Raw genomic sequence first — 12,654 nt, 5'->3', positions numbered from 1 at the left:
AGGAATGGCTAGGCATTGATTTTTTTTCTTTCAGTTTTTGTAGTTTTAAAAGCCTAAGCAAGAAGCCTAGAAAACTTCATTAGTTTTGTAGGTGGGGTTGGGGGATTATTTACAGAATTTGTATAAAACAATAATTCAAAATTATTTAGAATCCAAACATCCAGGGTTCTTAAATAACCACTTCCCCCTTCAAGTATACATTGTTAATTGGTCTGATTGGCATCATTAGGTAATTATTATTATAATCCCAAGGGAACCCAGTACCTTGAAAGCCTTTCTTAATTAATGGAAGAATACTTGATATTTTAAAATCTAGTAGATTTATGCACATGTGGAAAAGACTGACCTAATAAGAACATCGAATTAAATGAAACATACCATTCCCCAATTATTCTATACCACTGGGAGTTTCCCATAGTCTTGGGAAGAATGAAAACTCGTTTCAAATTTAATTACTTTAGCATCTCCATTCACATCACCATTAGGTTGTTTAATTGATTCCTTGTGAAAAAAAAGGACCCATTGTTAAAAACTCACAACCAGATTTTTATTAATATGTCATATTGGAAAAATGTAGATGATGATGGTATGTTGCCCTTTGTTCATAAGGATGATATTGCCCATCAACATCATACAAAAATACAGCTGTCTTTCCTATAACAGTTTTTGCTTGTCCCTAACTGTCTATCATGGAAGTATTATTCCTCATGGTGTCTAGGAGAACAGACGTATGGTGGAAGGCTGTATATATGTATGAAATATGGAAGATGTATGTATCTCTATATATTATGTATGTATGCATAGATGTATACATAGTTGAATACACATCTAAATTATCTGGATGGATATATAAAGAGCTATAGAAGAAAGGGTGAATGGATGGATGAATGATGTGTAGGGATACTCTCAATGAATGTTTCTCATTGTGTAACTGCAGAGTTCAGATTATTAATATGGTCTTTAGAGGAACTGAGAATTATTAAGCACAATATAGTTTATACACAGCCATTTTATTTTCAGTAAATGTCTCAAACAAGACATTAAGACTGGAGAACAATATTAAGCACTGTCAACTGAGCCACATGGTACACCTGTGTGATGCGAGGTATCTGCCTCTGAATCGTGTGAGACTTTAAGACTCAGTGAAGTTACAACCTGCTCCAGAATTCTGGGGAGCACTTTGCAGTTCTGGTTTCCTAGAACTATAAAAAGCCAAAGGGCTTTCAAAGGGTCTACTAGTCCTTACTGTTAGTCCATACTCCAAAGGTCCCCAGACCCATGTTGAGGAATAACCGAGCACTTCATCTGCTTTTCTGAAAGCACTCAGCTCATCGGCCAGTCTCTGTGACCCCTCATCCACACATTCCATCTTTAAAAACTGGGTGCAATTTGTGTCTATCTATGTGAACTGTGTAAAGGCTCATTATTCTTTCATATTTTCATGTATACGACTTCCCAGACATAAATATTGACTAACTCACAACTCATCCTTTAACGATAGCTATGGCTCTGGTGAGCCAGCTCTATTTCCAAAGGAGTTGTCAGGCAAAAAGGGGGCAAACTTAATCTGCTTTGGGATTGTAACAGCCCTGCGGAGAAGGAGCATTTTGGCCTCCTCCCCCATTTCAGTCTCCCACTGGGGCATGAGTCACCCATGGGAGGCTAGGGAGCTCCGAAGAAGGGGCGTCTCCTGCTGCTCAGATGGGGCTCTGGACCGGGCTCTCCCAAAGCTCAGGGAGGCGTCCGCCTGCACAGACTGTCTCTGCGTGCAGCTTCACAGGAGGAGTTTTCTTTTTTTAAAAGAAAATGCACTAAGGTTGTTAGCAATAGTTTCTATCAGGGCGCCCAGAATAAGATGACTTAACACACCAGTTCAGAGGTCCCGAGGCGTGTTTGTTTACTTGTTTGTTGTTAGGTCTTTCACTGAGTGGCTTGACATTTACACAGCTCCCCAGAGCAAAAGCATCAGGAGATGGAGAATTTAGCCAAGGATGTCACTTGTTTGCAATTTTTTAATAAACACAAATAATTCCCTTTTCTCCTCAGCCCCAAATTCCCTGGCTCATTAAATCAATTTAAGGCCCTTAAAAAAATTTTCTGGCAAATTGAAGCAAAAACTCTAACTATGTACTCCCCCGAGGAACACGTGCTTACCCAAGTCCTGCAGGTCAGGCCAAAATCAGTTTCTGTCAAAAGCCTAACACCTCGAGTTATTACACAGTGAGGGATTGGAAATTGGGGGCAGGGCCCTGGACTCGCCTGGGGAAAGGCCAGCTACAGAGCCGTGCACATAACCCAGCTGCCTTCATTTTTGTCCTGGCTTTCATTTTTTTGTTTGTTTGTTTATGTTTTTTTTCTGTTCACAGTGGAAAAGAGTGAAAAAGTCTAAATAGATTTTTATTGGGAACTCATGAATGAAGCTGGCTCTGCAAATCCAGAGAGTGAGAATGTGTCCAGAGCAAAGCCAGGCGGGCTTCCAGGCAGACGTGTGGGAGAGTGTGGCTAAAACACACGTACACACATCTCAGGCTCGAAGGTCCTCCAGAGGGCAGAGACTTCACAGTCACCACGGGATTTCACTGCCACGTCTCTGCGCTAAGATGCGGGGGTTTTAGAAGATTTGTCAGCTTGTTGTCTAGTGAACATCAGTTGGGTAACAGAGGTCAGGAAATGAAGTGGAATTTGATGTATTAACTAGGAAGCAGAAAAGGAAGCCAGACTTTTGTTTTATTTGTTATTATTTCCCCAATATCCTCAATTACGTGGCTCTGATCTGAGGATCTGATCTGCTGCTCACATAATGGTTTTGTCCCGGCTGGTCTGGTCACAGGGAAACAGGCCATGAAACCCCTGCCCAGAGCTTCAGGAATAATATTTGCTTTTTTCCTCCTTTGTCCCCAGGCCTGTCCCAGGCTCTCTATCTTCTCTGCTACACATCCACAACAGACAGAGGCAGCCCATGCCAGCCTCCATGCCCGGGACCCTGCCTAACCCCACGATGCCGGGGTCTTCCGCCGTCCTGATGCCAGTAAGTGCTGCTCACTTCCTCCCAGTCTTGCCCACTTTGCAAAAGGAAAGGGAAGGCTGAGCTTTCAGCTGACTGAGAATAAGGCAGCTCCTTCTGGATGGAGTTGAGCTGGGTGCCAAGAGGCTTTCAGTGCCTGGTTGTACATCCCTGGGCATCTTGCTAGCTTCCCCTGTCCTTCAGTGCTTCCCTAGTGAGGCACAGCTCATCTTCCTGCTGGCAACGAGTGACCTTGCCACACCCAGGGAATGGAATTTGTTCAGGGACACAGTTGTGTGACTACTGCAAAGTCTACACTGGGCTGTTTACAGAGTGTCCTTACACTGACTCTGAGTGGTCCAGCCAGGACTCAGAGTACTAATAATAAAAATAACAATGGTGGCATATGTACCTTTAACATGTATTCATGCATATCATGTTCTGTTAATTATCCAAACAGCATTTGTCTGGTGCCTCTCCTGTGTTAGTCAGTCTCTAGGCACTTCTTGTTTGTTGTTAGGGGGTCCCTAACACATGAAACAATCCTAGGACGTAGGTACTGATACTACCCCCATTTAAACAAGCAAAGTAAGGCAAGGAACTTGCTGGTCTGAGAAGCAGAGCAGCTGAGATTTGAACCCAGGCATTCTGACTCTAAGCTTACTCTTTCACTCTCTCCCTGATACACACATTCCCTCCTTTTTCACAACAGTCCTAGAGGTATGTGCAGTTCGTACCCCCATTCTGCAGATGAGGAAACTGAGTAACTCGACCAAGGTCACAGAGCCAGTAGGTGACGATGTCAGTTTCAAAATGTAGGTAGGCCAACTCCCGAGTCTTCCCTCTCATCATTATATTATCCTGCCCCTCTTGGAAAACAACAGATGGCCATAGATGGGAGATACAGGTTCCAGAGTGCAGTGTGCTCTCCCTCCATGGGACCCCTTGCCTGTGCTTCTTCTTCATCTTCCCTGGCCCTGTGCATTGGTGGACATTTGGTGGCTGCTGTTATTCACAGGCCACATGAGTTCTCAACTCCAGAGGGGGCATGACAGTTCTAGTAAAACCCTCCCACGACGATATCGACAGTGCCTTGCTGAGCATTTTGGCATTTTAAAAAATTGTCTACCTTTGTTATTTCATTCTGCTATCACAGTAAACCTGTGGGAATATGAAAGTTGTAATTATTGACATACTCATCTTGCAGATGTAAAGCTGAAGAGTAAGAAGTTGAAGGGATTGTGTAATGCCACACAGCTCATGAGTGAGGAGTTGTGGCTGGAGCCCATGTCTAAACTCACTGAGCAGCTCAGATTTTGGCAGGCTGAGCAGGCTGCTCCTCTAGCCAATTGGAGGCAGGGGAGGGGAGAGGAGCGTGGTGGCCCTAGTTCAGAGAAATGGCCTTGCCCGCTGTAAATATCAGGCACTTGAAGCTAGAAACAGTCTGCAAAATCGGGCCAGATGAGCTGCCTGACTTCACCTGCCTTGCTCAACATAAACATCTTTCAGTGAAAGAAAAACAGCACCATCAATGTTGTTGCCCCAGGTTGTATTCAATCCAACTCATTGGAAGAAGACTTCTACCACCAGCTGTCTCCGTTTCGCTCTAAATTCCTCCTGTCCAAAATTAGTCCCCTCTCAGAAAGCTGATGCCTTATTCAGAGAAATATCACTGAGGTAACCTTTTTTCCTTTTGACGCAACTGTGTACCAGTCCCAGGGACAAATGTGTGACCCTTGACCCAGAGAAAGGTGACTGGCACGTGATCCCCGCCCCTCTTTGTCGCACCGCATTACTTCATCACACAACTTGACCTCCTGTTGGTGCTTCAGAACTGAAAAAGGATCAGCCGCATGGTTCAGAGCCATGTAGACAAACAGTGAGGGGTGCTTCTGGCACAGGAGTGCCTGACCCCACGTCAGTGACACGTTCTGCTGCCACATCCGCAGGGTCAGTCTAGAGCAGTGATTGTCATCCCCGGGGTGATTTGGGGCAGTACCTGGAGACGCTGTTGGTTTTCACGACGGGGGGAGTGCACCTGGCATCCAGTGAGTCAAAGAGAGGGACACTGTTAAACATTCCACAGCGCACGGGGTGGGCCCCGCAGCAAAGAATTATTTTGCCCAAACTGCCCACAGTGCCAAGGTTGAGAAACTGAGGTCCAGAGTGACACTGATGTTAACTAATGAAAATTAATATAAAATCTCAGCAATCTGGGCCTTTTCTTTCTTATGATGAAGTCTCCAGCTCCTACGCTGTCACTTTGGCATTTCAAGCATGGTCTTCTTCTAGAGTTCCTGCCCCAGGACCAGACTCCCTGGGTATGAAAGGAAGTCTGTGTCTGCAGGGGAAGATGAAATTCTTAACTGCTTGGTAGCAGGACGTGACGCCACACACTCGCGAAGCCTTAGGTCTGCAACATAATGATGGATTTGTTGATTCATGCCTTCATTCCGCACACTCTTGCTAAGCACCTTCTGTGAGCCAGCTGCTGTGCTCGGCGCTGGTACATGTTGAAGAACAAGGCAGGCATCGCCTTCACAGAGTTCACTGGGTTGTGATATCCCATCTCAAAAGTCAAATGCGTAAGTGATTTGGGAATATGAGCATCCGTTTATTACAACAAAAGCCCAGTGAAGCACAGACATTTCAGCTCCTGTTCTCCAGTGTGTTTCCAGAGAAAAGAAGAAGCTTAAAAAAAAAACAAAAACAAAAAACCGTGGACTCCGTTACCTGGAAGTTTCGCCGACGGTGCTAAGTGTTGCTTTGTGTTCAGCAAAGCCGCTGCCGTCTTCTGACCCCTGGTCCAGTCGGCTCATCAGAGCCGCAATCAAGGTGCGGAGCCTTGTTAGTGAGCAGCGCCAAACAGTTGTTTGGAAGAGGCTCTTGCTGACCCCCTATAATTATTTAGAGAGAAATGTGCAATTTTTTTAGATAGAGAAGTCAGCCTGTTTTCAATATTCTGTTTAATTTGTGACTCACGGGGTAGAAATAGTCATAGACTGTAATTTTTCCGAAAAGTGGGAAGCATGGTTGACTGCGGGTCAGGAGGCTGCAGGGAGGCCCCGCCTTCGCTACGTAGCGCACGAGGCCTGGTAGCCTGGGGCCCTCCCGACAGCCCTCGCTGCTTCCCTACGGAGGATCCTCCTCCTTCGGAAAACTGGGAACAAATGCCCACGTGGACTTGACGTCCCACCAGGAGAACATCAGCCATCAGGGAAAAAACGGGCCGGATGCCACGCCAGTGATCCTGCCCCCCAGCCTCTGGAAGTGGGAGTTAGTTATCAGTAATAGGCATTTTTCAGAGCAATCTTCTTCATGACTTAAGAATTAGAGTACACAGATGTAGTTAATGGCACTATTTTATCATGATTTTAAAAAAGAATTTAAACAATTAAAGTCCCTATGCTGCCTGGAGATTTGGGGGAGTGTGGGTGTATTTTATTTTACCGAACTGGTAAACCCTGAAAAGATTTTGCTGAAGTACTCTGAGAACGAATAGAAAATTCTTTAAGTAGTTCCTTTTGAAACAGTTTGGCATACCCATACACTGTAGATGGCAGATAAACGAGTGGAAGTCAGAGTCACGCCCTGCCCCTGGGGTGGGCCCAGCAGGAATAGCAGCCACAGACTCCCAACAATGGAAAAGACATTAAAGGGTCATTTAGTTCAACTATCACTCTCAACTCCGGTCTGTGAGCTTCCCTGCAGTGATAAAGAGCTCCGTATTTTCCAGGGCCACCTAGACCGACTTTGAGCAGAAACCTGGGTCCCTAAGATTTCCGACCATTGTGTTTATTTCCATCTTTTGACAAATGGGAAAATCTCCTGCGTTGACGAATACCCTAGAACCGGCTCGTTATTTTCTGTGTGATTTCAGTATGAAATAGAGGGCGGGGCAAAAGTGGGCTTGCACTTGTTTGTATGGAAAATCATCGAACAATTAATAAATAATAATATGAGAATAAACTTAGAGTTCTGCATACTCCCAACTGTGAACCTACTTGTGCCCCACCCAGTGTATTTGCTTTATCTTGGTTCTTTGAAAAGTGCTAATTTTCTACTAAACAGAAAATCTTCATCAAACACATTCTTCCGTGACCAAAAAAGGAGATTTTGCTGTATTTCCTTTTCAACAGGGACACTGTGGGGATAAAAAAAGCCAGAACTCGATGCAGGTATTTGAATGATGTTAGTTCTAGACACAGTGTGGGGTCAGTTGATCACGTCATACAGAAGCCTCAGCTGCTTTCTCAGCTACCGAAAGGCCTCGTCCTACTGTGGGGCCTGAAACCGCTCCTGTATAGCGTCATGACTAGGTTAACAAAGGAAGATGCGTGCTGGAGGCAGGAGATGCGACAGCTGGGTTGGAGCATTTCAAGTGTGTTCCTGAGTAAGGATGACAGACCGACCCACCGACGATACTTCTAAAATTCATTTTATTTTTCCTTATTGCTAAAATGAGTCCTGTCTCTGTATAAAACTTAAGGACGGGGGAAAAACACCACAGATAACCTGAGATAACCATTTGGTATGGTATCTATCCTTCCGGCATTTTTCTATGCATATGTTATTCTTTATAGCTATAAAAACCAGCATAATTCATGGTGCTTGAATGTTTTGCAAGAGGGGAGATATTCCACAGTTTTGTTTGGAAAGGATCTGCATGACAAGGTAGTTCTCTTTGGCTCCGGGCACCTTCTATAGAAGGCATGGCTTCTGGTGATTCTTTGATGTGGTTGGATTCAGGACCTACCCTTCCACAAACCACGGCCTTCTCCACAGTTGTTCAAAGTCATTCTAAACAATTCACTTGAAAGAGAAATGCAGCTTCGTCTATGACCTAGGCCGCCTTGCCCAGACTTCTGACCCTCTTGCTTTCCTTTCTCTCAGATGGAGAGACAAATGTCAGTCAACTCCAACCTCCTGGGAATGCAAGGTCCAACTCTCAGCAACCCCTGTGCTTCTCCTCAAGTCCAGCCGATGCATTCGGAAGCCAAAATGGTAAATAACACTTATGATTGCCCTTTTGTTATTTGCTGACTTTTCCTTTCGGTCTCTACTCTGACTTTCACATTTGGGTCACGTCGGGGAGAAGGCTCGGCTTTGTTTTGGTGAAGAGGCCTTTCTGTGGAAGGGCGGTGCATAGCCTGGCTCTGTCTTTAAGGATACTTGTTACCACTGAACCTTGCAGTAGATGACTACGGAACAGGTACTGGATCAACACGTGGCCTTAGGGCAAGGGACATGTAGACGTCTGGGGAGATCCACAGGGGTGAAGGGGGGGATACTCCCAAGAATGTGTGTATTTGCCCAGAACCTGAAATTAAAAGTAATCCAGAGTTTCTCTCCTTCAAGGGGGGTCATTGTTTCAATGCCATTCTTCCTGTCCCCATATCCTTGAGAACATATATGTGATTTTAAGCACACGTTATTAGGGAAATAATTTTGCATTTTGTAGTTGTTGGACGTGACATTGATTGGAAAGGGTCAGATCCTTGTTTTCTCTCAGAATAACCGAAACACACGACCTCAGGTGACAGCCTTCGGGGACTGTTAACATCTGAGGCTTCTGGGCAGTAAGGTCAGTCTTTCCAATCACAGGGGCGTATATTCATGCATTTATGTTCCACTAAATATTAAGGGAAAGCAATGCATGTCCAACTTTGCAGTATAAAGTATTGTGAATTTGCTGGTTCTATTTAGTGGAGTCCCTTGAAGTATGTCACTCAGTGTGTGTAGAGTTAAATTCTAGCACCAGAATTAGGCATCAGATGACAGCAAAATGCACTGCAGCAAAGGTTTTACTATCAGCTACCGAAGGATCACTTTTGCTAGAAGTTGGAGATTTATTTGGCCTGCTGACGGACTGCATTAGGGACCGTGTTTGGTGGCCGGTGTGAGGATGTTCTTGACAGTTCTGAAAATTAGCCATCAAAACCCAGTGAGTTCATTTCCAGTGGCAGCAAGTTTTTTTCCTTTTTTTTTTAAACGGCTTTGGTCACTTTTGGAAACTTCACTCATTTGACTTGCAGCTTCTTGACCCAAGGAAGCGACTGAACTCCCGGTGTTGGCTACCTCTGGCAAATACAATCTGTGGTCGAGAGAGAGCTCTCTTTGCTGTGCCACAGCCCCTGTGATGTGCCAGATGGCACCAGCATCTTCAGCAAAGCTTGTTAAATCTTCTTGGAATCGGCAAATATTTTTCAACTCAAGCCCTGCGGTGCCAAACCAAATACTTGCTGGCAGAGTAGAGTTCAAACTGGCATCTGTTTTGGAGACCAGAGCAATGCCATTTACTTTTTTTTTTTTTTAAGGAAAATAAAAAATGAACTGTGAAGGTCCTTAAAAAAAAAACAAAATGAAGTTATTCATGTGTGTGAATAAGTGCTCTGGTCTGATCATCAGATGCGAAGCCCCAGATGGATTCTTTCTGAGTCGTCTTGTTTGGTTCAGGGTCTGTGTCCTCCTTGAGGGACCTCCCAGACGCACTTGAGGTGGATTCTGCAGCACAATTCCAAAGCAGACTTCCCTGCCAATTGGTTTTCACCGGCTCTTGTGCTACCACTCGATTCACCGTGTCCTGCCCCTCTTCTTGCTGGCAAAGAAGGAAAAAGTTTTCCAAAGGGAGTACAGGCTTATAATTACTTATATGTATGAAATAAAAACATGTGGTATGGCAAATTAATAACAACTTCTATCAGCCAGCAACAAAAGGGAATTGGTCTACACTTATAAAAATAGTGTTACCCCACAAATGTTTGCTGAGTTAAATTTACTGAGCAAGCACACTACTCTGCTGATTCATGTTCTAAGTGAATAAATATTTCCAGGCAAATGAACTCTATAACGGAGTTGGGGCTTAAGGAACACAGCTATTCTGTCTACCCCGAGCTTCCACACCTAATCCCGTTATTGCCAATAGGTTTACCCAAAGGGGAAAATGGTCGTATTGGCCACTTATATTTTGGAAGAATAGCATTTACTTAGTAGCTTGCAAAAGTGTTAGGTAAGTGGCTTTTAATACGTTACTCAGCATCTCTATTCTTATTATGCTTGCACCATTCACTGGAGAAACCAGTAATTGCCCTCTACGAACTGCACAGTATTTTCTAGCAGTTTTAGGTTACTTAGACGAAAAGCTTCTATGAAATACAAAGTAGTAAAGAAAAAAAAAATCCTATGATTTTAATGTCAGCCAGAGGTTCCCCAGGTTTCTCAGAACTATGGGCTTTGTTGTTCTATGCCTAATTTTCTTCCTGTGTGAGACTGGAATGGATTCCAGATTTCAACTAAGACTCTCGTTTCACTGTTTTCAAGGACTTTTGCAGAGGTCACACATGGGCTATTGTGATGAACGCACTCTGTGGGGTGTGTTCTCGGAGCACACGAGAAACCAGAGAGGTGCCGCCCACACGCAACACTGCAGGCCCGTGCTGCTGGGGACAGTGGTGTTCATTTCACACTCCCTGTTGGCCCCTGACAAAAGGCATCGTCCTGAATCTCTGGTGAAACTGGGAGATCTGGGAGGTGGGCAAGCGCGTAAGACAGGATCGTGTTAAAGGCACAGTTTCGTTAGAAGCTGCCTGACTAGTGATTGCTTAGGAGAATATATCCTTTTTCCTTGCCCCAAAGCTGTCATTTCTGTTGTGGGAGAGAGCATTAATCTGGGACATCCTAAATCAAGAAGCATGTGTTCTTCTTTTGACTTAATAATGTACGTTAGTATCAAGCAGTGACTTCAGTGTATTGTAGCCACATCTGTCCAAGCTGGCTTTATCATGATTCTGGCAGATTATAATTTAGTTTTATGGAATGTTGTTCTGAAGAATTAAGCCAACAGACATATGGCTTCATAAACTTCCTAGTAACTGCATGCACATTGGGTTCTGTTTGGGGGTCAGAGCAGACTCAGGTTTGTGAGAGCCTTCCATCTTTCTAACCACCCCAAACCACAGCCTCTTCACCCCAGATTCCTGGGATCAGTGTCTGTCTTCCATGAGAATGGGGCCTGCTGGAGAGGAAATTCATGGGGTACCTGGTGGACATCCTGAATAGCCAAAGGGAAAAGGGAAGAAAAGAGAAGAGGGGAGTGAGCATAGAGCACGGAGAAAGGAGGAGGAGACAGAGACAGGATGGGTGGGGGATGTACCAACTGGATGGGGACACGTTCCCACGTCTGCTGGGTACAAGTGATTCTGGAATCACGTAGATTTGTGTTTACGTCTATTTGTGAGAATTAGTCCAATTTTAACCAGCCATGAAAACAGTGTTCCTTTTTTTTTTTTTAAAGAAGACCATAATAGGATAGGAAGCTAAAAGAGAAGTAGGAGGGACTTGTTCAGATACCTAATGACACATAAGCCTGTCTCATTAATGATGAGGTGACTATTGCCGTATTGAAACGGGCTAACATGGAGTCCTTCACAGAGGACTCCGGCCACTCTGCCCAAAGTTCACCTCGCGTCAGGCAGGGTCAGTTCTAGCCCAGGGAGCACTGACACTAGGCAGAAGGTATGTGCCGCAGCTGTCACCCACTTTCCTCCTCAGGGTGGCACTATGACATGGGTGTTATCCCCATTTTACAGCTGGGACGACTGAGGGTCCATGTAGTTAGAAAACGGGCCCCACAACACATCACTTAGCAAAGGCTAATGTCTCAGACTCCAAGGACAAAGCCTTTTCATCAAAGCACTTATCCTTTAGGTAATAATATCCTATAGCTCCCAGATATCAGTAACCAGCAGATTAAGTCACATTCTTTGGGTTAATTTATATTTATGTACAAAAGGAAGATAAGAATGGCAAGGATAGTGCGGACCTGTAGATAACTTGGAAAGGATGACGAGTGTTTGGTCGTATGGAACATCCCCCTGGGTCTAACCAGGGTTCTGTGGCCTTGCTGACTGGTCCAGCTTTTCTGCGTCCTTCTCCAAACACATTTTTATCTTGAGATTTCATATTTTCCACTTGACCAACTGGAAACTCCTTGAAGGTAATTCTTGCATTGTGTAAGCTCCATGCACTGAGAAAGGCCTCATGAGTGAGAACTGAGTGCGATTGAGTTGAGCTGGATTGAAAGTACGGGAAGGAACCAGACCCCAGCCATGAGAATGGGAGTGGGGTGGATGGGTGGGGAGCAAGGGTGGGGCTGAGAAGCAGAGGATAAAAGCAGGTAAATGCTAAACTGAGTAATGCTAAAGAGTAGCCGACTAAGTTAATTTGCTTTGAAAAGCATCTAGAAAAAAACCCACCATATATTTTCCTTGAGAGAAGCAATATGCCTGTTCCTTAGAAAAGAGAATTGGAATATCATTGCCCTCCTAGGAACTGAGAGCCACCAATATGCTGTTTCTTCCATTGTGATGGACTAGTTGTGCTGTATTTTGGTCATCAACTGTTAATACTTCATGCACAGTTAGGTTTACAGTTTACTGAATGCAGACATGAATATGTGTATCAATGAATGAATGAAAGACATAAAAAAGATTGGAGAGGCGGGGGTTTTTAGAGATGGAGGATACTTAGTAAAGACCTTGCCCAAATTCCTCATTTTACAAATGAGCACACCAAAGCCTGCTAAAGATTTAGGGTGATCCCGCCATCATTTATGTACATGCAAAGCTGGGCTCCCAACTCAGGCCTTCAGT

General features: G+C 44.5%; 1 protein-coding gene across 1 annotated transcript in view; it reads left to right on the top strand.

The window, feature by feature from the left end:
- The window catches only part of CREB5 (cAMP responsive element binding protein 5), a 124,767-nt gene that overhangs the window by 25,576 nt on the left and 86,537 nt on the right, over nt 1-12,654 (top strand). The window contains exons 2-3 of the mRNA XM_037041235.1: nt 2,902-3,028; nt 7,898-8,008. Coding sequence (XP_036897130.1) covers nt 2,902-3,028; nt 7,898-8,008 — 238 coding nt within the window. The remainder of the gene's footprint in view (nt 1-2,901; nt 3,029-7,897; nt 8,009-12,654) is intronic.

The sequence above is a fragment of the Sturnira hondurensis genome, unplaced genomic scaffold (assembly GCF_014824575.4).
Source record: "Sturnira hondurensis isolate 20B ecotype Veracruz unplaced genomic scaffold, ASM1482457v3 Scaffold0002840, whole genome shotgun sequence".
NCBI lineage: Eukaryota > Metazoa > Chordata > Mammalia > Chiroptera > Phyllostomidae > Sturnira > Sturnira hondurensis.
The sequence above is the reverse complement of the archived record's forward strand: the minus strand, read 5'-3'. Positions and strand labels throughout refer to the sequence as shown.